This window comes from Carcharhinus amblyrhynchos, chromosome 8, assembly GCF_965287045.1.
Source record: "Carcharhinus amblyrhynchos chromosome 8, sCarAmb.v2.hapA, whole genome shotgun sequence".
Taxonomy (NCBI): Eukaryota; Metazoa; Chordata; class Chondrichthyes; order Carcharhiniformes; family Carcharhinidae; genus Carcharhinus; species Carcharhinus amblyrhynchos.
The window spans coordinates 71328574-71354944 of record NC_137331.1 but is presented as its reverse complement, the minus strand read 5'-3'; the positions used below and the strand labels follow the sequence as shown (position 1 = coordinate 71354944).

General features: G+C 39.8%; 1 protein-coding gene across 3 annotated transcripts in view; it reads right to left on the bottom strand.

The window, feature by feature from the left end:
* prkdc (protein kinase, DNA-activated, catalytic subunit) overlaps nt 1-26371 on the bottom strand; it is a 220736-nt gene that overhangs the window by 192930 nt on the left and 1435 nt on the right. For all 3 annotated transcript variants that reach the window (XM_080194241.1, XM_080194242.1, XM_080194243.1), the window contains exons 2-13: nt 19755-19831; nt 18773-18865; nt 17276-17350; nt 15317-15416; nt 13926-14038; nt 12910-13009; nt 12757-12812; nt 8870-8900; nt 7515-7672; nt 6049-6195; nt 880-1044; nt 25-193 (exon numbers count right to left, since the gene is read on the bottom strand). In XM_080194241.1, coding sequence (XP_080050367.1) covers nt 25-193; nt 880-1044; nt 6049-6195; nt 7515-7672; nt 8870-8900; nt 12757-12812; nt 12910-13009; nt 13926-14038; nt 15317-15416; nt 17276-17350; nt 18773-18865; nt 19755-19831 — 1284 coding nt within the window. The remainder of the gene's footprint in view (nt 1-24; nt 194-879; nt 1045-6048; nt 6196-7514; nt 7673-8869; nt 8901-12756; nt 12813-12909; nt 13010-13925; nt 14039-15316; nt 15417-17275; nt 17351-18772; nt 18866-19754; nt 19832-26371) is intronic.

The following is a 26371-nucleotide window of genomic DNA, read 5'->3' as shown; positions in this document are numbered from 1 at the left end:
TGTACATTGAGATTTGGTACTCACCTACAGTGCTAATAAAGTTCCAGAGAACAGGGCCCTTTCCTGCAAGGGCAATAAATAGTTTAACAATGCTGTGGCAACAAACTGGTTGCATCTTCACACTGTACTGTGGGAAGCTATCTATCTGAACCACTAGTAAACGTTCTAGCACAGAAGTGTAAACTCCAGGGATCTGAAAAGGAAAAATAAATCCAGTAATGCATCTAAATGAATAGGCAAACTTTTCAATAAATTATTCTTTCAGAATATTCAAACTTCTGAAGAACAGTGTTTTACTTTGTCTGTCGTTACCCATTAAAGTAAATAGTTTAATGTGCATTCCACTATTTTGTTTTTAAAAAACATCTCACTGCATAGATGTATTTTCCCTCAGGTTTAAAGAATACATTTGCCAATAAATTGAGCACTTCAGTGACAAAAATATTAATTCTACCTTTGCTTGGCAATGCACTGGCATTCCACATTCCGTGGTACAGAGTGGTAGGACATTGATTACACCTGCAATTCCCCATGAGGAAAGCTCAAAATCTCAGCAATGCTATCAATGAATAAACCAAGTAGAAGTGGGATTCTGCAATCACAGCAGAGGTGAGGAAATCAAAGATTTTCTCACTCCTCAGTGACTGGATCCAGAGAGGAATTGGAATGAACTTTTTTTTAAATTTAGTTACTCAAACTCAATGATTTCACAGCTTGAGCTTTTACCATTAAAATACAAGTTTAATGCAACCCATTATAAAAGCTGAAAAATACAAATAAAGCTTCGATCTAACATGTCCTCAAAACACAGAATTCTTGTATTAAAAAGATTGGATGGTTACGAAATTTTCCAAAGAAACTAACACAAAGTACACTTACTTTGTCTATGTGGAAGATGACACTTGCAATAGAGTCTAAGAAACTCGGAAGCTGATAAACATTGTCATCTCCTGTGTCTACCTCAGTGAGATACATCTGTTTACAACGCTGAATCAGTTCCGTGTACATGAAGTCAACATACTGAGAGTTCACAGCTTTACAGGGCTAAAATCATAGAACAGAACAATAAAGTTAAATAACTTTAGTCTGCACTGTGACTGTGCTATCATTTGTGAATTAAATGCAAAATCACATGAATATCAAATTGACCAATCTTGCGCTACTGTTTTTGGCATTATTTTTGCTTAATTTGTTACATAGATTTACAATATATAAAGAAACCACCCAGTGGATATTCTCTGTGCAACCTCTTTGCTCATGAAATCCAAATCTAATACCCTCCCTCAGCCTCTCCCTCGTCTTCAATTATTCCTTAAAAAAATTGCAAGGTGCGCTTATCTCAACTGCTCCCTAGCGCAACAACTCACATGGAAGCTTGGTTAAGTCCTACTGAGTACCATCTACAGTTCTGTGTCCATATCATGGAAAGGACATGCACATGTTGTTTGGGGGGGGGGGGTGCACAGTGGCTGGCACTGTTGCCTCACAGCTCCAGGGACCTCGGTTTGATTCCCAACTTGGGTCACTGCTTGTGTGGAGTTCGCTCATTTTCCGTGTTTGCTTGGATTTACTGGGTGCTTTGGTTTCCTCCCACAGATGTGGATGTGCCGGCATCGGACTGGGGTAAACACAGTAAAAAGTCTGACAACACCAGCTAGTGAGTGTACTATCAAATAAATCGGTTGGACTTAAACCTTGTGTTGTCAGACTTTTTAAACTGTGTTCCTCCCACAGTCCAAAGATGTGTAGACTGGGTTGACTGGATATGCTAAATTACCCCTTACTGTCACAGGATGAGATAGTTATCCTGCTAATGTCTCTAACCTAAGTGGGGATAGGGCCAGGGTGGGATTGTTGTCTGTGCAGACTCAATAGGCCGAATGGCCTCCTTCTGCACTGTAAGGTTTCTATGGTTTAGGAGAAGGGGCAAAACATTATTAATTTGAATACAAGTAAAATACCTAGCAGGAAAAATTGAAGAGTGGTCCTCTTTTCCCCAGAAAAGAGACTGAGGGTGACCTGATAGGAGGTCACATTAAGAAATTTTGATAGAGTATTTTAACTTGCAGATCAAAATGAGGGGCCATAAATATAAGATATTCACTAATAACTCCAATAGGAAAACCTTTGTTCTCCAGAAAGAGATTAGAATATGGGACTTGCTAGCATAAGAAATAGTTGAGGTGACTAGCATAGATGCCATTTAAGAGCAAACTAGATAGACACAAGCAGGAAAGGGGCAGAGAAATATGTGCAATTACAAAGGAGGATGGGAAAGACTCATGTGCATAAATCAGTTGGGCCAGATGGCCTGTAATTATGTAAAACTATATGAACCCTGTCCAGACATTTCTCCTAACCTCCCTTAATATTTAAGTGCTACCCTTGTCAAGAGTCTTCTAATTAAAGAAAACTGTGTTTCACTATCTATCTCGCTAAAAACCTTTAAAAGCACTCATTAAATGTTTTCTTCATATTCTCTGCTCCAATAGGAATTGGCCCAGTATCACAAATTTCTCATTAGAACGAATTTCACAAGCCTGGCTTGATCATAGTGAACCTGTGCTGTGTGCTTTCTAAGGTTTTAATGTTCTTCCTGTAATAAAGTGATTTTAACTATGGTTTAACAAATGTTTTCTACAAATTTATCACCACATTTTAACAGTTATATTCCATCCCTGTACTTATAAAACCTAAAATGCTCTTGGTCTTTTTAGTGGATTGAGCCATCTGTACTATTACACTATCAGGCAGTGAACTCAGGTTTCTGTTTATCTACACTGTTAAGTGTTGTTACATTAAGTGAAGAGGGAAGAGAGGTAAATAAATGCTTGCAGAAGGGAAGAGTTCAGATTTGTGCAACATTGAGACTAGCTCAGGGAGAGAAGTGGACTGAATAAGATAGATGAGGCTTACCTGATTAATTCATAATGTGGGAGTAGGAAAAGAAAATGAAAAGGGCTTTATAAGGAAAGGGAGCTGATAAAAAGCAGATGCTGAAAACAATGCTAAGATAACAAGGAGTATTGGAAAGAGTAAAGAGAAACTTTGAAAATAAAAAACGGATTAGGAGAATTAAATGAAGAAAATTGCCGATGAACGTAAGAACACGAGAAATAGGAACAGGAGTAGGCCTTCTAGCCCTTCGAGCCTGCCCCGCCATTTAATAAGATCATGGCTGATCTGAAGTGGATTAGTTCCACTTTTCCCCCCATAACCCTTAATTCCCTTGTCCATCAGAAATCTACTTAACATATTAAGTAAATAGACTTAAATATATTCAACAAGGTAGCCTCCACCACTTTAATGGGCAGAGAATTCCAGAGATTCACCACCCTTTGAGTGAAGAAGTTCCTCCTCAACGCCGTTCTAAAGCGAAGGGCAGAAGCCAATTGGAGATTTGTACACATACTCCAAAGTGGAAGGATGTAAAAAGTGATTTCCTTCAGAAATGAGTGTTGGGACTATTAATCATCTCTAAAATTAGCTGGATTAACGTGTTTACAAATGACAGGAAGAAATTGGCTAATTGTAAAGAGGATTGCAACAATTGAGGGACACAGACAGCATAGTAAATTGTATGGATAGATACTGAATGAAATTTAATGCAATTATGTGATGTGATATGATTTGATGGCTTTTATTTAAAAATGATCCCATTCTTCTGTTCATTCCTGATAGCCCTGCAATTTTTTTTTAAATATTCATCCAATTCCCCTTTGAAAGTAACTGTTGAATCTGCTTTCACCAGCCTTTCATGCAGTGCATTCCAGATCAGTACACAGCATAAGAAAAAATCCTTACCTTCCCTTTTTTTGCCATATATTTGTACGTATAAATCAATTCTTTCCATTTCACTGGTTTCTTTGGACAGCATCTTCCAAATCAATGACCACTACTATCTAGGAGAATATGGGGCAGCAGATACATGGGAGCACCAACACTTGGAAGTTTCCCTCCAAACGAAATACCATTCTGAAGTATAAATATGTTGCCATTCCTTAACTGCCAAAATTCCAGAATTCTCTTCCTAACAGCACTATGCATACCTACAACACATGGACTGCAGCCATTCAAGGCAGCAGCCCCCCATCACCTACTTAAGGACAATTAGAGATGTGCAATAAAAAAAAGGCCTAGCCAGTGATGTCCACATCCCATCCCATGGTGAACTGGTGCAATGACAATAAACTCCCCCCTCAAAGTCAGTAAAATTAAGGAATTATTCATCGACTTCAGGAAGCCCAAGGGGACATGCCCCTTTCTATATCAATGGGGATGAAGTGGAAATGGTCGAGAAGTTCACGTTTCTAACTGTCCAGATCACCAACAACCCCTGTTCTGGTCCCTCCATGTTGATGCTATAGTTAAGAAAGTTCACCAATGCCTCTACTTTCTCAGCAGGCTAAGGAAATTTGACATGCCTGCTGTGACTCCCACTAACTTTTACAGTTGCACCAGAGAAAGTATTCCTTCTGGTTGTATCATAGCTTAGTATGGCTCCTGCTCTATCCAAGACCACAAGAAACTACAAAGGATCGTGAATGAAGCCCAATCAAACAGCCTCCCATCCATTGACTCTGTCTACACTTGTGACAATAATAAATCAAATCAAATGAATGATGAAAAAATGTGATGAACAAACGTTGGCACATTGTAATTTTAATCCTGTTTTACAGAGAAGATTTTGTAGAGAAGAGTGCAAAGGGAATTGAGTTATTAATACATTAAGGTATCAACATTAAATGATGAGACTAATTGGTAGAAGGATTATAATGCCAGAGAGAATCTTCAACAATGGGAAGACAAAATCAATAAACCAATCTAAAAAGCTTAAGGGATCCCATGTTCAATAAACAAGTGCATATAGTACTAAAACAGTGTTAATGCTGAATTTACTTAAGTCATAGATTAGGCTGCAATCGAAATACAATATTCAGTTTTGGACATCAGGGAGAACATCAAGGCCACAGAGAAATTACAAAAGAAATTGGCTGAGACAATGCCAGGGATGAGGAAAAACATGAGAAATTAAGATTATTTACATTCGAACAAACAAAACTGAAGAGATCTGAAAGAGGTATTCACATTAAAGGGAGCTTAAGTAAGAAAAAAAATGATATTGCTGGCACTATAACCTACATATTGCAACTGTTTCTTTAAGTCATTACTGAGAATTCAGCAACAACTCAGGTTTATATAGCCTGTTTAACGTAATAAAACATCCCAAGGTGCTTCACATGAGCAGCTGAACAACTATAGAATTGCAATAAAAAAATCAGGTGAAATGAATCACAATATAGAACTAATTACCTTTCACCCATGAACCGGCTGGGATTGAAACTATAGCGTTCACTAAATCTAGCAAAATAATCAGTATTAATCCAATTTATGATTGATTTGTATCTGCAAGAGGAACAAGGAATTTCCTGCAAATTGACACAACATACTGTTGAGATTGTTACATACTTTTGCTTTTATACAAGTACTTTTCTCAGTTGATATGTAGACATACTGTGCCCGTTGTGTTAGTGGGTGCTTGCTTATCATCTGCAACTACCCAAATAAATGCTTTTTAGAAAGTGTGTAAAGATTGGTTTCAGTTGTATCTTTCACCATCAGGTTTTCTGGAACATTAAATCAAGCACTTCCAGTCTATGTACACCAAACAAGAACGAGATAAAGTTTCTCGTTCCCCAACAATGCCCTGATTTTAGTAAATTACAATCAAACACTGCTTTGGCATCTAAGACTGAGTTCAACATATACATATGGAGTTACAATATACATGCAACATATGGAGTTAGAATATACCAATTGCACTGCTGTTGTCAAAATAATTTTCAGTCCAGTTAAAAGAATCAGAAGTGGCTTTCATTTCATCACAACTCACTAATCACAAATGGCATCCAGTCTATGACATTTCTTTTGGTATTATGTGAAAACATGGTAATATTTATGTAAACATTTATCTTTCTATTATATTTTGCCATGTTATACATATAAAGTAATAGCTTACATAACAAGTCAAGAAAAAGTGAAACATACAGCTGCAAAAAGTCCATATCCCCGTATGGCTATGGAGAGCTCTTTTGTACTCGATTCCATTGTCCGGATGATGTTATAAAACTGTTGCATGAAGTACTGCAACTTATCTTTATGTAAATTAGCATTTTCTGCCACTTGTAATGCAATCTGTGTGTGTGAGAAAGATAAAGAGAGCATGGGTTAACAAATAACAGCACAAGAACAGGCCCTTCAGCCCTCCAAGCCTGCACCAATCATGTGTTCCTAACTCGACCATCCATTTGTATCCTTCTATGCCCAGTCTGTTCATGTGGCTATCTAGATAAGTCTTAAATGATCCTAGAATGTCTGCCTCAACCACCTCGCTTGGCAGCACATTCCAGGCCCCCACTACCCTCTGTGTAAAATGCACCCCACCCCGCATATCTGTATTGAACCTTGGGCCCCTTACTTTGAACTTCTGATCCCTTGTGTTTGTCATTTGACCTGGGAAAAAATTTCCAACTGTTCACCCTATCTATGCCCTTCATAGTCTTATAAACCTCTATTAGGTCACCCCTCAACCTCCATCTTTCCAGGGAGAACAACCCTAGTTTACTCAATCTCATCTCATAGCTAATACCTTCCATACCAGGCAACATCTTGGTAAATCTTTTCTGCACTCTCTCCAAAGCCTCCACATCCTTCTGGTAGTGTGGCGACCAGAACTGGACACAGTATTCCAAATGTGGCCTAACCAACGTTCTATATAACTGCAACATCATATGCCTTATGGTTATTAAGGCCATAAAAATCAAAGTATATTCTGGGAGGATAGAATTGAAAAGTAAGCCTATATGCAGCAGAGAACAATGATTAAACTGCAATTAAGTACTGTGAACAGGTGGAAGTACTGGAGGGAATGCAAAAAAGATTTATCAGAATGATTATAGAACTGAGAGATTATACCTAGCAGGAAGGGTTGAGCAGGTTAGGACTCTTTTCTCCAGGAAAGAGAAGGCTGGAGGAGTGGCCAGATAAAGTTCTTTAAAATTATGAAAGGAATTGGGAAGGTTAAATGTAATGAAGGACTCACTTCCTCATCATTTAGGGAAAAATTAGATACACAAGGGGAAAGAAATAGAAGGATACGTTAATTGAATTTTTGAAGACAACGGGGAAGGGGTGCAGAGATTCAAGTAGAACATAAAACCGGCATAATCCAGCTTGGTGAATGACCTGTTCTGTGCTATATAGCTATACAACACTATGCAATGATTAGAAAGGGCACACTGCATCATATATTTGGTTATGTTCAAATGAAACAATGCTTCTCCTCTTCTTGTGATTTATAACAACAAATTTTCTGATAAAAAAATCAACTATGTGACCAGTTGATGAGTATGCTATCATCAGTCCAGTTTCTGGAAACAAAGTTAAATCAAAAATATGTACAATTTTCAAACATTCCATTAGAGTACTGCAATAATTAAATGAAAATGTATCACCTCTTTAAGAAAACTTTCAAGAGCAGCATAGCCAGCTTTTTTCACTTCGGTATTTGAATGGCCACACCATTTCGACATCATTTCAAACAGCGTTTGGTAGCTGTCCATGAGGTAGGTGCTGAACTGGCTTGCATGTAATGTGAACAAGCGTAACCCAGCTTAAAAAAACAAAAATTGAAATATTGAGCGTCCCAAAGGGAATTTGTAAGATTCTCTCTTCATAGTCAATTACAACTGTTGCAACTGCTAAATCTATAAAAGCACTTCTCAGAACAAAAAGTACGTCAATGGTTAGATGGAAAAATAAATTTTAAGTTTATTTATTAGTGTTTCAAGTAGGCTTACATTAACTCTGCAACGAAGTTACTGTGAAAATCCCCTCATCGCCACACTCCGGTGCCTATTCGGATACATTAAGGGAGAATTTAGCATGACTAATGCACCTAACCTGCATGTCTTTCGGATAGTCGGAGGAAACCAGAGCGCCAGGAGGGAACGCATGCAAACACGGGGAGGACGTGCAGACTCCACATAAATAGTGACCCAAGACAGGAATCGAATCCGGGTCCCTGGCGCTGTGAGGCAGCAGTGCCACCCCCCCCTCCCACCGTGATGTGGGATTGACCCATATATGCTTTGGTGCCAGATTCAATCCCTGGCGTGTGTTAAGTGGGTGAATATTGGTAAGTGGGTTGGTATTTGGGGCCCTGCAAGTAGCTTAATACACAGCACAAAAAAAAATTAACATAACACCATCACGTGTCTCTGCATGCACAAATACCCAATGAGGACAGGATCAATTAACTAGGTTAGGATTGTTTTCACTGGAGTTTAGATGACTGAGGGGAGGATCGCATAGAGACTTATACATTTCTAACAAGTCCAGACAGGGTAAATGCAGGAAGGATACTCCCGATGGTGGGGGAGCCCAGAAGCAGGGGTCACAGTCTAAGGATTCAGGGTAGACCATCTAGGACGGAGGTGAGGAGATATTTCTTCATCCAAAGAGCGGTAAGCCTGTGGAGTTCATTACCGCAGGAAGTCGTTATTGCCAAAACAACGAATGTATTCAAGAGGCATCTGGATATGACACTTGGGGCGAATGGGATCAAAGGTTATGAGGAAAAAGCAGGATTAGACAATTGAGTTGGATGACTAGCCATGATTGTAATGAACGATGGAGAAGGCTCAAAGGGCCAAATGGCCTCCTACTGCTCCTATTTTTCTATGTATGGCATCAACGCTGAAACAGCTAGCCAATAGTCAACTTAACTCTGCAATCAAAATAGTAAAAATTTCAAACAGTCATTGCATCAATTTGTAAAGATGATGTAAATTAATCAAAGATATCTTACCCAAAGGAACAGCATATCTCTTTATGTCAATCTGTCAAATGAAATACAACATGTTATCAGAACACACAATCCTGAATTACCATTGACTGGTAATATGTCTTCTTCAATGCCTAGGCAGTCAGTTTCTTCAACTGCTTTTATATCCACAGTTGTTTTCAGTAATGAAAACCTCTTGCTTTTAATAAAGGGCCTAATCAGGAAGAACTGGCTTGATGTAATGGTACAATGATAAAGGGATTGGGCAAGTGTGGGCAGGGTGTACAGCACTCATAATGCCACTCTTATTAGACATAAGAACCTGTTTGCTAGAACAATAACCCACCCCAATCAGGTACCCTAATGGACGGATACCAGTCCAGTACTCAGTGACTGAAGTTCTCAGTTCCTCAAAGCCGTGATTTGGAATGAGGTTCAAACCTACATCCTTTTGGTTCCAGAGGTGAAAATCCTACCTGTGAACCAAGGTTCACTCCAACTTGCAAAGGTAAATGTGGATAATATGAGGTGCTGCTGTGCATGATGTCTTTTACCAAGCTAATACTCATTTGGCATTTATCTGTCATGTACCAAACCAATCACTGGCTTAGTGAATCCACTAACTGCTATCATCAGATTTAATATTTCCCACTCAATTTATAGGCAAAAATAATTAGAGTAAGCAGAATCAAAAAAACACAATCAAAGTTATGCGAAGCTGGGATAACCTAACTACAGAAAGAAGTATGGATATCAGTCCAGTACTCAGTGACTGAATTGATGAGTTCAAAGTGATCAAGACAAAAACGCTAGATTAAGTGTTCTTAAAGGATCCTCTTGGAGAGAGTGATCATTGCATGGTGGAGTTTCTGTTGCAGATGGAGGAGGAGAAAGTGGGTTCCCGGACACGCGTCCTTTGTTTGAATAGAGGGGAGTATGGTAGGATGAGAGAAGAATTGGCGAATGTGGACTGGGGGAGCGCGTTGGAAGGTAGGTCTGCTGAGGAGCAGTGGAGGATCTTTAAGGAGATCTTTCTTGGTGCTCAGCAGAAATTTATTCCGATGGTCAAAAAGGACAGTAGGAGGAGAGGTAATAAGCCGTGGATAACAAAGGAGGTGAAGGAAAGTGTTAAATTAAAAGCGGAGGAATTTAGAGTAGCTAAGAGCAGTGGGCGAGAAGAGGATTGGGAAAGGTTTAAATGTCAACAAAGATTGACAAAGAAGTTGATAAAGGAGGGTAGGAGAAGCTATGAAGCTGGGCTAGCGCTTAATATAAAAAAGGATAGCAAGAGTTTTTATAAATATATAAAAAGGAAGAGGCTGGCTAGGGTGAACGTTGGTCCTTTAGAGGATGAGAAAGGGGACCTAGTGGTAGGGGATGGGGATATGGCTAAGGTATTGAATAACTTTTTTGTTTCTGTCTTCACGGAGGAGGACGTGAATAATTTGCCGGGTGTTAGCGATGGAAAGGTGGTAGGACTGGAGGGTCTTAATGACATTACTGTTACTAGAGAGGTGGTGCTCGACAGACTGGAGGGGCTGATTGTGGACAAGTCCCCAGGACCGGATGGAATGCATCCGAGGGTTCTGAAAGAAATGGCGGAGGTTATAGTGGATGCCTTGGTGGTTATTTTCCAGACGTCGCTGGATTCCGGGGAAGTGCCGGAAGATTGGAAAACGGCTAATGTTACGCCGTTGTTTAAGAAGGGTGCCAGGCAAAAGGCAGGGAATTATAGGCCGGTTAGTTTAACGTCTGTGGTAGGTAAAATGTTGGAATCCGTCATTAAGGAGGAAATTGCGAGGCATCTTGAAGGGAATTGCTTGATAGGGCAGACGCAACACGGTTTCATTAAAGGGAAGTCGTGTCTGACAAATTTACTGGAGTTCTATGAGGATGTGTCTAGGGCAGTGGATAGAGGAGAGCCGGTGGATGTGGTCTTTCTGGATTTTCAGAAGGCGTTTGACAAGGTACCTCACAAGAGGTTATTGCAGAAGGTCAGGGGACATGGAGTTGGGGGTAGGGTGTTAGCGTGGATAGAGGATTGGTTGTCAAATAGGAGGCAGAGAGTGGGGGTCAATGGGTGCTATTCGGATTGGCGGTTGGTGACTAGTGGGGTGCCCCAGGGGTCGGTGCTGGGGCCTCAGCTATTTACCATTTATATAGATGATCTGGAGGAGGGAACCGAGTGCAGGGTGTCGAAATTTGCTGATGACACCAAGATTGGGGGAAAGGCAAATTGTGCGGAGGGTGTGGAGAGTCTGCAGAAGGATCTAGATAGGCTGGGCGAATGGGCCAGGAAATGGCAAATGGAATTTAATGTTGGCAAGTGTGAGGTGGTCCACTTTGGTAGGAAGAATGGTAGGAAGGACTATTACTTACGTGGCGAAAAACTGCAGCAGGCGACAGTGCAGAGGGACCTCGGGGTCCTTGTGCATGAGTCGCAAAAACCCAGCTTGCAGGTGCAGCAGGTGGTCAGGAAGGCGAATGGGATGCTGGCCTTCATAGCGAGGGGGATTGAATATAAAAGTAGGGAGGTCTTGCTGCAGCTGTATAGGGCATTGGTGAGGCCACAGCTGGAGTACTGTGTGCAGTTTTGGGCGCCGTACTTACGCAAGGATATTTTGGCCCTGGAGGGAGTGCAAAGGAGGTTTACTAGGCTGATACCGGAGTTGAGGGGATTGAGCTATGAGGAGAGGCTGAATAAACTAGGCTTGTACTCGTTAGAGTTTAGAAGAATGAGGGGAGATCTCATTGAGACGTATAAGATGATGAATGGGATGGATAGGATAGAGGTGGAGAGACTCTTCCCGCTCAAAAAAGACAGTAGGACTAGGGGGCACAGCCTCAAGATAAAGGGGAGGCGGTTTAGAACGGAGTTGAGGAGGAACTTCTTCACTCAAAGGGTGGTGAATCTCTGGAATTCTCTGCCCGTTGAAGTGGTGGAGGCTGCCTCGCTAAATATTTTTAAGAAGCAGGTTGATGGGTTCTTGATAAGAGAGGGGATTAAGGGTTATGGGGAGAGGGCGGGAAAGTGGAACTGAGCCACGACAGATCAGCCATGATCTTATTGAATGGCGGGGCAGGCTCGAAGGGCTAGATGGCCTACTCCTGCTCCTATTTCTTATGTTCTTATGTTCTTATGTTCTTAAATACTTTGCCATTTCGTGAAATTGAATTCAAATTTATTTATTAAAAAAAAAGCTTTTGGTTAACAGGTAGATACAAACAGAGAAACAAGACAGCAAAGCTTTCAAATGTTCTGGACCAGACTACATCAGCTCTTTTTGTGCCAAATCGCAATGGAACCTTATTTTTTCCTCCATATGTATTTTTATGCCGCAGATTAGCTTAGAATACACACCAGTCCCCAACTGGTCTTGCATCAATTACCAATAAATGCACTGCTGTGTTGATTCAACTTTTAATTTTCCTCCTCTTCTCAGCAATCTGGATAAGATTAGCAACTCACTCAATGGAAAATGGCACATGTGTGCATGAGCAGAATACTCCATTTATTTTTCATTAAGTATTCCTCATTGGCTTTTGGGTAAGAATCATGGGCTATCTTTAAACTGTAACTAATTGAAACAAAATCTAATTAAACTTCACAAGCACAAAATTTTTACATGTGCAAGAAAGAAAATAATAATGGATAATGGAAAGTGAGCCTCAACAGTGAGCAAACGCAGGAGACAAACAAATTACCACTGGAGGAGCAAACTGCTGCAGAAATCTTCAAACTCACTGATTGTTGGAAATGTAGTAAGATGGGTCAATCTGTGGGCCAAAGAGGGATTCCTGTGGCTCACAGACAGGTTCATGTGGCCCACAGGATGGACAAATGTTCTTTAATTATTCTTCCAGTTAATAGGCATTTTTCTACACACAACATCCAGCTCTGTAGAACTGACCTGCAAATTTATGGCTTTCATTGCATAGTCAAATATATCCTTTGACGTCTTTGGATCTAAAAAGGTACATTTGCAAAACATTACTTTTTATCCCCACATTGCTGGAGCATATTGAGAATTCATCTCTCAAAACAATTCACACACAGAGCTCACCTTCCTCTACAGATTTAGTGAAGTTTACCATAAGTGCTATTAATCCTCTAAGGCATCCTGATACCACCAAAAGTTTGGGCTCTCGTGTTGCAGAGGTCATCTGAGGAATTAGAAACAGTAAACCCATTTTTAAAGCAAGATTGAACAATTTTACAACAAAAAGGAAACCAAGAGCATTTTCCCCATTGAGCTACTGAAAGGGTTAATAGTCACACAAGCTGCTATGAAAAGCAAAGGTCTTCTTATAAGAGTTTTCACAGGCAGGAACCAAGATCATTAGTCTGGGCATAGTTCATTACATCAGATATCTCCATTGAACAAGGGAGCAATTCATGTTCTAATAACCAGGGACAATTAGCATGCCTAAACATAGGCAAAAACAAGACTAAATTGAGGCCAGTAAAAACCTTACATCAATTGGATATTATAATTAAGTGTAAGGTATAACTAAGTGTGATTGGTTTTAAAAACTGCACTTTGAGATGAAGTAACCTTTTATGATTGGATGGAGACAGCTCCTATTCTTTTTATTGGTATGTGCTAATTACTTGTAATCAAAGCTGAGACTTTAATTGACTTATATTTCTGAATTTTTCACTGAATCATTCAGAATCATACAGCTACAGTAAAGTTCATCTTGAAATCACTCCATTACTTTGGACATAAGGGGAATGATCATATTAAATACAACAAAAAAGAACAACAGCCCCTAACAGTTACTGTCTTAAAACATTTGTTTTCCAGGATATCTTCTATCTTAACAGCAGACTGACTGAACTACATGTCACTCCTGCCTTACAAACAACGCATCCTCCAAATTTATTTGAGCAAAACTTTGGGAGATTGGCAAAGAACTGAAAAGATTGAGTGAGCATATGATTCTCAAAATTTCTAAGATATTCAAGAAAAAGCCAATAACAGCAGAAAATTTAATACATCTGTTAGAAATACTTAGAGGTTAAAAAAAGCAACGATTGAAATTAAAATCTCACATGAAAGAAGGATTTTAAACTCACCTGCGTTTTCAACTCGCTTAAGTAAGCACGATAAAGTTTTTCTGAATTATCAAGCATTTCAGTGGGTAGTACTTCTGCTAGAACACCCAACAGCTCATATACTTTCTCCAACACTATAGAGACAAGGCATTTAAAATAAATGTTAATACAATTATCTGTAATTTACACAAATAATGTCATTGTTAGGGATGTTTAACGGTACTAAACAGAGGGGTTCCAGAATAAATAATAAGATAAACCTATAAAACAAGAGACTAGAGACTGCTATTCCATCAAATCTTGCTCATGATGGCGAGTCATGTTTTAGTGCTGGGGAATGGAACACTTTACAATGACCACTGCATTATTCAAATAGTCATTTAGCAACATAGAACTTGAGTATTTCTGACCAAAAAGAGACATGTCAATGCTTTTTGTTTTGCACTCAAGAATATTATCATAAGAGGAAAACAACAATTTATATTGTATGAGAAGGTAATGCTGATTAGTTGGCAAATTGACTCTGATTGGTAGAGACATTGCCATGGAGCATGCACCAGTTGACGATGACTGACAGTTAATTGTCAATATGTTTGAAATTTAAATCAGGTAGCTTGACCCTGTTTGGTCAAGGCATTGCTATGGGGAAATCAGTGAATGGTTGTCACTTACTTTGTTTAGCCGAAATATGCACAATGTGGGTACATGCTCTTTGTCTGCATAGAACAAGACCCTGTATCAATATGTATATAGCTTCCAGTAGATGCAAATGTGCCATACTGCAAGCCCGACTGACAATCTTAAATTGGTTGGCTGATGAAAACTTTGATACGTCTTCTCAGGGTGACACTGCCAGTTCTGACAGCAATAAACATTCCTAAATCAACTATGGCACCAATGAATTATAACACGGACTGAATTGTCCTATATACATTAACTAAATCTCTGCATATCTCTCCACCTTCCTCTATGATTCTATGATCCTACATAGGCACATTGTGTCTTTTTTCTTACAATCAATCTTTATTGCTAAGACGAATACCTGATAGTTCTCACTGCTTATGTAAACGAGTTGTGACCACTATACATCACTTTAAATGCTAGTAACACAACATTCAACAGACACCTTTGAGAAGATTTCTGCTGTTTAATGGCAGCAGGGCAGGAAACAGCCACTAAGTGTCAGACTCCAGGAGATAAGCTGAAGCTTCTACATTTTGTTTCTTTTCTCCCATGCTCAACTTTCTTAAAATATAATTGGGATTGCAACTAGCAGATTTTTCTTTAAATCTGCACAAGCTTGTTCAGACTCTGCTCGCATGAATATTCACAGTTAGAAAAAAGTAGAGTAGATCAGAAATGCATTGCTTTTGTGCTTTGAGAAAATTGTTTAAAAAATTTTAAAAACGCACCTGTGTCTGGAATTTTGCTCTTCTGTGCCAATTCACTGTAGAATTTGTTGAAAAGTTCTCCAATTTTAAATTCCTGAACGCTGATTTTACTGCGCATCAACTGAAATTTCATCATAAATGTTACTTAACTTTTCCTTAATAAATAGAAGTAAATTACACTGCAGTTATTATAATTTCTGCATTTATATTTCAAATGATTTTTGATATTATAAATCTTGCATAAGTAACAAGACCCCAGCCCATCACTTCAATGGCACAGCACAATCAGTTCTTTGCACTGGAGCATTGCGTCAAATCTTACAGCCAAAACAACACCAAAAAGAGAGTTTCCACCTCATGTTATACGAGAGGCATTTGAAACTAAATGCCTGTCACCACATCATCTACAAGTGTAGTTGAATGCTCAAGCATTTTAAATGGATTTTCCCACTAATGTAGCTTGCCATCACCTTTACTGCATTTTCAGATGGACTATTATAGATCATTTAACATTTTTAATATACAACAGGGAAATTTATCTATTACAAATGCATCAAATTTTATGCTTCCAAGTTTAAGATACTTTCGCTCATTTTTCCCTCCTTTTATAGTTTTGGTTCTCCTCATGGTGAGAAATATTAATGCTGATGAATGGTACAAATTTGAATTTCAGGCATTTGATATTAGAATACTAGAATACAAAAACAGGGATGTACTGCTGAGGCTTTATAAGGTTCTGATGACACCACATTTAGTGTCTGGAAGTTTGTGCTTCTGTGCCAATTCCCTTTGGAATTTATTGAATATTTCTCCAATTTTAAATTTCTGAATGCTGATTTTACTGCGCAACAACTGAAATTTCATCATAATTTTTTTTTAGAAAAAATAGCAATTTTGGGCCCTGTATCTAAGGAAAGATGTGCTAGACTTGGAGAGGGTCCAGAGGACATTCATGAGAATGATCCCAGGAATGAAAAACTTGATGTATGAAGAATGTTGGTCTGTATTCGATGGAGTAGATGAGGGGGGAATGCACTGAAACTTCCAAAATTATGAAAGGTCTGGATGGAGTGGGCATGGGAAGATGTTTCCGTTATTAGGAGAGATTAGGACCAGAGGGCACAGCCTCAGGGTAAACGGACAACCCTTTTGAACTGAGATGAGGAGGAATTTCTTCAGCCAGAGGGTGGTGAATCTATGGAATTCATTGCCACAGAGGTTGTGGAGGCCAGATCATTGAGTGCATTTAAGACAAATAGAAAAGCGATCAGGGGTTACAGGGAAAAAGTGGGGGAATGGGTTTGAGAAGCTTATCAGCTATGATTAAATGGTGGGGCAAATTCAACAAACCTAATGACCTAATTCTGCTCCTATCTCTTATTGTCTTATTAGCACTAAAAATACTCCAAGTTTGGTAAAGGCAGATAAAGAGTAAAGCTCTCACTATCGATCTCAACTTTCATCAGGTACATAAACTACAATGAAATGAATGTGATATCAATCCGTTTAAGTAGTATTGTTTTCAGAGGAAATATGAGTGAGGAAACAGCAAGAATTTTCTGTTCTCTGAATAGTGAAAGGAAAATTTATTGCAATTGGTTGACAAGGCTCTTGCAATTGGTTGACAGTTCTCTGCCCGTTGAAGTGGCGGAGGCTACCTCGCTAAATATATTTAAGTCACAGGTAGATAGGTTTTTGACAGACAGGGGAATTAAGGGTTATGGGGGGAGAGCAGGAAAGTGGAACTGATCCACTTTAGATCAGCCATGATCTTATTGAATGGCGGGGCAGGCTCGAGGGGCTAGATGGCCTACTCCTGCTCCTATTTCTTATGTTCTTACTTTGTCTTCGGAAGATGCCTCTAACACTGCAGCATTCCCAGAGTACTGGACAGAAAATACTAAAGGAAACTAATATAATTAATTGCCTGTCAAACACACCTAACAATGAATGAAACAAAATGAGACAGAAGAATCCTACCAGAAGAAGGAGGTCTAAGGCAGCAACCTTACATTTTGCAGCTCTTTCTTTGGTGTACACCACAAGACACATGTCCTAAGAAAATAAAAAAAATTAAACATAGAATTTTCTCTTTCACACAATCCTATACTGTTATAATACACCAGTAAATTTATTCAATATAATTGTAGTTCAAAATTTTGTTGCATTTTTTCCTCCAATCAAGAAATTTCAAAGACATGAAACTCATGCAGTGATTGTGGCCTAGATACTCCACACTTTGTGCCTATAAAATATATTTGCTCCTCTTCAGATGCAGACTGCCTCTGATTCAGGTTGCCGAGGTGCTCCTCCTCAGTTTTACCCACAATTAAGATGTCAACCAGGTAGACCTCAACTCAAGGAATGCCTTGCAATAAGCTGTCCACCTCCTTTGAAAGATTGCCAGACTGGAAGATACAGCAAAAATCAAACAATTGTACTTCAACAATCCTTTATACATATTGATGGTCATGTACTGCTTTGAATCTTCCTCTAGCGAGTTGTTGATGTGCCTGGCTCATGTCCAGTTTTAAAAACGTCTTGCCTCCCACAAGAGTTGAAATCTTCCACCCTAGGTAATGGATAAGCATTTAACTTGGAAACCTGGTTAATGATGATCTTGCAGTCACCATATATATCATCATATTGAAGGACAGGAACGATTGGAACTGCCCAACAAGAAAACTGAATAAGCTCAATGATTCCAAAGCCTTTGCCAACATTCCAACTCCTCCTCCACTTTCCTTCTCATGGCATAGGGCACTGTCCTGGCTTGAAAAAGGAGTAACCTGAGGATCTACATCCAATTTCACAGTTGTACCATGCAGTGTACCCTAAACATGTCCGGATACCTCTTAACAACATTGTCATCTTTATGTGCTTGATCTCGCCCCAGTTCAATGAAAGTTTGCTGAGCCTGTCATCCCTAACAAACTTGGCCCTTTCCCATTGACCACAAGGAGGCATGCCTTTGTTTCTTGACTGTTATACTCAATATGGACTTCCAATGCCCCAAACAAATGTGTGGATTCTCTGGTGTACATCTGAAGATTAATTTCTACCACAGTAAGAACTGATGCTCAATTTAGCACATTATCACATGACCCTGTTAATCAACTTCCCAAAGAATCTTTTGTGCAAACAAAAGTCTATTAGCTCTATTAAAATAACAAGTAGCTGAAATGAGCAATTATCCTGCTCTCCCATCACCTGAGCTGCATTCCTCCCAGACATACCAACTGCCTATAGAATAAATCAGATAGTTTTTTTTAATGTATAGGAGGAATATTTAAACAATCTTCACAAAACTATATTTTTTAAGATGAACATACCTCTTTGACAATGGCTAGAAAACCAAAGCTAAGTTGATTGTACTTGTTCTCTAAACAGGCTGCTGAGCTGCACTAGTCCTTTTATGTTCAATTCTAAGTGTATTTGTGCAGATTTGGTTAGAAAATATGACATAAAGTCCCTTACCTTGATTTCAATTGCATATGGTCCAACTTTTTCTTTAATCTTCTCAACAAATGCAGTAATTAACTTCAAAACATCTTCTCTGCAATCCCGAAACTGGAAATCCAAATATGAAATTTTCTACTCAGTGGTTTAAATAATAAATTTTCAAAACTGAAAAATCTTAAGAACCCATTTATCTGTTGAGATATTAGTTTTGGCTCAGTGACAGAATTCTCATTTCTGAATCTGAAGGTTGTGGGTTCAAATCCTTAAATCTAAAATCAAAGTTGAGCACAGAACCTAGGCTGACACATATTGAGGGAGGGCCATATTATTGGAGATGCCAGCTTTCAAATGGGAAGTTAAATTGAAACTTTGCCTTCTCTCTCATCTGGACATTAAAGATTTTATGGCACTATTCTGAAGAACAGCAGGTTCTCTTGGTACCCTTTCTAATATTAATTCCTAAAATGGAAGAAATGGTGGTGTAGTAGTTATGTCACTGGACAATTAATCCAGAAACCCATAGTGCTCAGGGTTCAAATCCCATAACTGCAGCTAGTGGTTTTAAATTCAATGAATAAATCTGGAAAGCTAGATGATGGTGACCATGAAAACATTGTCAAAACTTATCAAAGTCACTAATGTCCTTTAGGGAAGGAAATCTGCCTTCCTTACCTGCTCTGGCCTATATGTGACTCCAGGTCTACTGCAATGTAAGTGTTCTTAACTGCCCACTGAAATGGCCTAGCAAGCCACTCAGTTCAAAGGCAATTCAGACGGATAACAAATGCTGACCTTAACAATGACACCCATGTCCCATGAAATAAAAAAAATTACCTGACCATTATTACATTGCTGTTTGTGGGAAGTTAGTATGTCCAAATTAGCTGCAACATATCCTACATTACAATAGTGACAGTAGCTGTGATGCTATTTGGGAAACTCTACAGTCATGAAAGGCATTGTATGAACGCAAGTCTTTATTTGATGGGAAACTTACGTCTTCATTGCTTAACGACTTTCGAAGGAAGATCAGCAACCCTTCATCCTTGGAGAACATCAATGAGCTAAGTAGGGCTGCATATAAACAAAAGAAATGAGAGCATTCACTATCAAAAGAAACAACTTACACCATAAAAGACCAATACAAAAGCATTTGAATTAGTTTTAAATATGGAGAAAAGAATTTTAATAATATAGAGGTATTTAGGCAGCATGATGGCACAGTGGCTGGTACTGCCGTTTTAAGCATCGGGACCCAGGTTTGATTCTGGCCTTGGGTGATTGTCTGTGTGGAGTTTACAAATTCCCCCCATGCCTGTGTAGGTTTCCTCTGCCTGCTCCAGTTTCCTCCCACAGTCCAAGGGTGTGCAGGTTGGGTTTTATTTGCTATACTACATTGCCCCTTAGCGTCCAAAGATGTGTACGTTAGGTTGATTAGCCGTGGTAAATGTGCAGGGTTACAGGGATCGGCAATGAACATGGTGCCCTTTTGGAGAGTAGATACCAAATAGCATCCTTCCGCACTGTAAAGATTCTATAGTTAATTTAATTTTATAAATTCAGTTTACTCAGCACTATCAGAAGTTAGGGCTTAATAGGAATTTTAGACTGTCAGTGCAACTACAACCAGTGACAAACTGTGGACGTATCTAGTATAAATGTAATCTTTTACAATAATGTTTGCAGGGCATTGAATGTTTGCTTTTCTTCAGTCAACTAGAGTTGCTCCAGGCTACACCCAATCTTAATCAATGAGCTCTACCGTTAGACATTCCAGACAGTAACAAGAGTATGTAGCCACTATCCAACAAAAATGGGTGAAAAAAAATCAGCATTGCTCCATTTTATGCCACTCACACATCCCCCAGTGACCTGTTGCTGAGCAAGATAGATGTGAAACAGGAAGTGGTAAATAAAAAAGTGTGCATTTATATAGATATTTTTCTGGGGGGAGGGGGGGGCGCAGCAGCACAGTAGTTAGCGCTATTATTCATACCGCCAGTGTTCAATTCCCAGCTTTGGTCACTGTCTGTGGATTATGCACGTTGTCCCCGTGTCTGTGCGAGTTTCCTTCCACCGACCAAAAGATGCATTGGTTTGGTCCATTAGCTACGCTAAATTCTCCTTCACTGTACCCAAACAGGTACCAGAGTGTGGCAACTAGGGGATTTTCACAGTAACTTCATTGCAGTGTTAATGCAAACTTAGTTGTGACACCAATAAAGAAACTTAAAACAAAATAATAAGCAAGCCTCCCATGATGATTTACGAGATGAGCTTGACCACAGATAAGATGACAAAATATATGAAGACTGGGTTTTGAAAAGCTCTTTAAAAGGAGGGAAGCAGCAAGATAGAAACATTTTAGGGAGTGAGTCCAAGAGGGAAGAACTGAAACAACCATCAGCTTTGCCACCCATGACGGAATAAGGCATTGTGAAGTGGGGTGCCGTCATTTCAAAATACAGTTTCCAACAGAAACAAGTTCTATTCAGTCCTGACAATGTTACATTGGAGCAAGACAACTGAAATGAAGCCAAAAGAGAAAATGCTAGAAAATCTCAGCAGGTCCAGAAGATCGCTTTGACAAAGGGTCGTCTGGACGCGAAACGTCAGCTCTTTTCTCTCCTTACAGATGCTGCCTGACCTGCTGAGATTTTCCAGCACTCTCTCTTTTGGTTTCAGATTCCAGCATCTATAGTAGCTTGCTTTTAACTGAAATGAAGCTCTGGGCTGCACATCAACATTCACATGGAAGTGAGGAGATAAAGAAGCCAAGGATCAAATTTAATGTTACTCAGCAGAGATCATGTGCAAGAGAATGGGCATTGCTGAAAATATGTTAGAACAGGCAAATTAAAACAAGGGAAGGTGGTCAGATATAGACTATGTACATGGATGAAGCAGTTAACCAAAACAAACCTTCTGGTGCAGAATGTACCAGAAGATAGCTTGCCTTGATCATACCACAGGGGGTGTCATTGGTGATGTTATGAACACAGCAAAAGTCCAATTGGAGGAAGGATAAATAGACCCAGTTGGTGATAAAAATGCATCTTACCTACAAATAGAACCATTTAAGATGTGGGACTCAAAGACAAGTTGTTTGAAGAGAGTTTCAAAATGGAGGAAAATACTAATGGGAATTATTTAAAACAGTATCAAGGATTATAAGGCTCATTTGGTGGTCTGGATTTAGTGGGAAATGAATCATGGAACAAAGTCTCAAAAATAACCATAGATGTGAAAGATGCTAATTAATGATCTGGAGTAGAATTTGCAGCATGATATCAGAGAACGAATGCAGACAGATGGTTATACAATTTCCCACAACTGTATGGTGTACCCAGAGCCTTTTTGCCTCCAGGAAAATTCGGGGGAAGAATTATTCAATCAGTTTGCAGACCCCAGCACAACTATCCGGAGGCAGCTTCCCAGGTTAGGAGGCCAGTACTCGACATACTTTGAAGTTATCCTCACCTACCCAACTGACCATAGAATGACATATGGAACAGCTCCCTCTCCACAACAATGGTCTGGTAGCCATGATCATTTTTCATTTTTCTTTTAAAATTGCCAAGCACCTCAGGATTAGGTATGCTGTCCTTCTCAACTGCAATGGCAGATGACAGGGCCTCCAAGCTGTCCTTATATGGATGATGAGCATATCCTCTAGTCACTTAACTGAGGAAATCAGGCAAGATTCGTGTTGAGTTACTGCTCTCAACAGTGCAGAATCAAATCCTGCTTTTTATGGCAAGACCAGATTACCAAACAAAAATTCTGCCCATAGATACTGGTATGGGTAAAGAAAGCGAGAGCAAGTCTCTTAGATAATTTCCAGCTTTGAGATGGTTATAAACTCCTTACACAATGCTGGATCTCAAGATTAAGGATGAGATAGGGAGTCGTTTAGTCTAGGATAGCCTTCAATGATAAATCTAGCACGAATGTTGCCTGTGGCAAGGAAGATATGGTATTTCTACAGATGGGAATAAACAGGATCAACCAAAGGGAGTTGTTGAGTACACAAATAGCAGCAGGTGGGGTCAGGAATATGTTGACCAATAAACTTAGTTCGGCAAGAATTGTTGGTAATTGGAAGACAGAAAGATGAAGGTTTTTGTTAACAACCTTGTTAATTACATAATGCATTAGACACAATAAACCATCACGTTTTAAAAAGGAATCCTTTATTTCAATAAATGTAAATTAAAAAGTTCAAATAACATTTTTCTTTCCAGATTTCTGCACTCCAACACCAACTGCCAGAAATTTATGTTAAGTTCCACTATTAGTGGAGCAACACAGATTACAGAACTGTTTAGTTAGCAACCAGGATATAGGTGGGTTCAGTACAGTGCTTTGTAGGTACAGAACCTAAAAGAGCAGAAATGCAGAGTCACTAAAATCCAATGGTTGCAATTTGACAAAACCAAGTTTTCAAATTATAACCTTTCTGGCCATTTCTTTAACCACTTTTGGTTTTGGTTTTATAAAAGTAGGGAGGTCTTGCTGCAACTGTACAGGGTACTGGTGAGGCTGCAGCTGGAGTACTATGTGCAGTTTTGGTCGCCGCACTTGCACAAGGATATATTGGCCTTGGAGGGAATGCAGAGGTTCACTAGGCTGATACCAGAGATGAGGGGGTTGAACTGCAAAGAGAGACTAAATAGACTGGGTCTGTACTCGGAGTTTAGAAGGATGGGGGGGGGGGGGGGGGGGGGATCGTATAGGCGTACAAGATAATGAAGGGGATAGGGTGAGGTAGAGAGATTCTTCCCGCTTAGAAAGGATAGCAGGACTAGAGGACATAGCCCCGAGGGGGGGAGGAGGAGGAGGAGGAGGAGGCACCAAGCAGCAGTTAGATCGGAGTTGAGGAGGAATTTCTTCACTCAAAGGGTAGTGAATCTTTGGAATTCTCTGCCCGTTGAAGTGGCGGAGGCTACCTCGCTAAATATACTTAAAACACGGGTAGATAGGTTTCTGATAGACAGGGGAATTAAGGGTTATGGAGAAAGCAGGAAAGTGGAACTGATCCACTTCAGATCAGCCATGATCTTATTGAATGGCAGGGCAGGCTTGAAGGCCTAGATGGCCTACTCCTGCTTCTTATGTTTAATCAACCAATCAGAAGAGGGGAAACAAATTAAGCAGAGGCTGGAAAGCTGACTCATTAAACTATAAGCCTTGAAGTTAGAATACAAGACATGGATAGGGAGGTGACACACTGAAGTGATGCTGGAAAAATGATAAAATGTTTGTAATTGTAAGGTATTGGTTTCAGTGAGTGCTTCATAAGCATGAGTTTTAGTGAGCATTTGTCCATGTTACCAGAAATAATCTAAAGAATGTACCCTATTAACTAGACTATGATATAAATAATTCAAATTACTGTTCAATCTGAATCCATTTTTCTGTTGGTGAAGGAAGGCAGGTGTAGTGGTTGAAATTCAATCACCTTAGCTCCAGGGCATCACTACAGCAGTTCAAGGGTTCTGCCCTAGGGCCCAACCATCTGCAGCTGCTTCAACAATTACCTTCTTTAGATCAGAAGTAATGTTTACTATGATTCACAATTCCTCAGATATTGAAGCAGCTTGTGTCCAAGTGTGGCAAGATAGACAATATCCAGGCTTGGGCTAACTAACATTCATGTCACAAGTGTGGCATGGTAGCAGTGGTTAGCACTGCTGCTTCACAGTCCCAGGGATCTGGGTTCTATTCCCAGCTTGGGTCACCGTGTGTGAAATTTGCACATTCTCCTTGTGTCTGTGTGGGTTTCCTCCCACAGTCCAAAGATGTGCAAGTTAGGTTGATTGGGCTCTAAGGGGCAATTTTTTTAGGATGGCCAGAGATGTGTAGGTTAGAGGGATTTAGTGGGTAAATATGTAGGTAGGGCCTGGGTAGAATTGTGGTCAGTGCTGACTTGATGGGCCAACGGCCTCTTTCTGCATTGTAGGGTTTCTATTTCTAAAGTGCCTGATAATGACCATCTCCAACTACAGAGAAATCTAACCATCACTCCTGGACATTCAATGGCATTACCATCACTGAATCACCACCGTCAACATCCCAAGTTACCACTGACCAGAAACTGAACTGGAACCAGCAACAAATACTGTGGCTTCAACAGCAGGTCCAGGGCTTGGGATCCTGCAGTGATTAAATTCATCCCAACTCCCCAAAGCCTGTCCCCCATTTACAAGGCACAAGTCAGGTGTGTAATGGAATACACTCCACTTGTCTAGATGAGTGCAGCCCCAACAAAAAAAACTTGGCATCATCCAAGCAGCTGCTTGATTGGCATCCCATCCACAAATATTCACCCTTTCCACCACCAATGCAATGGCAGCAAAGTGCACCATCCACAAGGTACACTGCAGAAACTCACCTACACTCCTTAGACAGCACTTTCCAAACCCATGATTGCTACCACCTAGAAGGTCAAGGGCGGCATATGCAAAGAAACACCACTGCCTCTAGGTCACTCACCATTCTGACATGAAAATATGTTGCCATTCCTTCACTGACATTGGGTCAAAGTCCTTAATTCTCCCTCCCTTACTGTGGATGTAGAAAAGAGTGCAACAGTTCAAGGCAGCAGCTCACCATCACCTTTTCAACAGAAATTAGGGATGGGCAATAAGTGCTGGCCTAACCAATGATGCCCAAATCCCAAGAATGAATAAAAAATCTTAGATTGCAATGATTAAGGGCAAGCAGCATCATCTGGAAAGGGCCATCGTTGTTGAAGTATAGAAAGTATTAAAACATGGTTTACCCAAAGGGTTTTGACAAGGTGTGAGTGAAAAGTTGTGAATTAATCATACAGTAATGGGTCTTCAATATAAAACCAGAGAATGAATAGTGCCAAACGTTCAGGGGCAGCACAGTAGTCAGCACTGCTGCTTCACAGTTCCAGGGACTTGGGTTCGCTTCCCAGCTTGGGTCACTGTGTGGAGTTTGTACATTTTCCTCATATGCGTGGGTTTCCTCCAGGTGCTCTGGTTTCCTCCCACAGTCCAAAGATGTGCAGGTTTTGTTTGGCCATGCTAAAATTGCCCTTTGGTGTCCTGGGATGCATAGGTTAGAGGGATTAGCAGCCAAATATGTAAGGATAAGAGGGTAGGGCCTGGGTGGGATTGTGGTCAGTGCAGACTTGATGTGCCAAATGGCCTCCTTCTGCATTGTAGGGTTTCTATGATTCCCAGGATTAGTGTGCAATCTTTTCTGTTTCTATTTCATATCAGCTTGCATTCAGATGCTTAATGCAAGTACGTCAGTTTAATAAGGTGACAGAAGAGGTACATTAATCTTAGAATGTGTTAAACATTATAGAATAAAGTAGCACTGGATAATAAACACTGGGACACATGATATGGAGGTATTAATTGTTTTAAATGTTAAATCTTTCATTCAATCACTGCAGGCCACAAGTGCTCAAAAGAATCAGCCAGAAATTTGAAAGACTGTTTAAATGTAGCATTCTAATCTACACCAGCTTTGAATACCAACGGAAATGTGGACAGTTTGCAAGTTAGGCACAGAATAGCAATAAGGATATTAACCTCCATTGCTGAAGAACAAAAATCAGAAAAAAAAACTTATTTG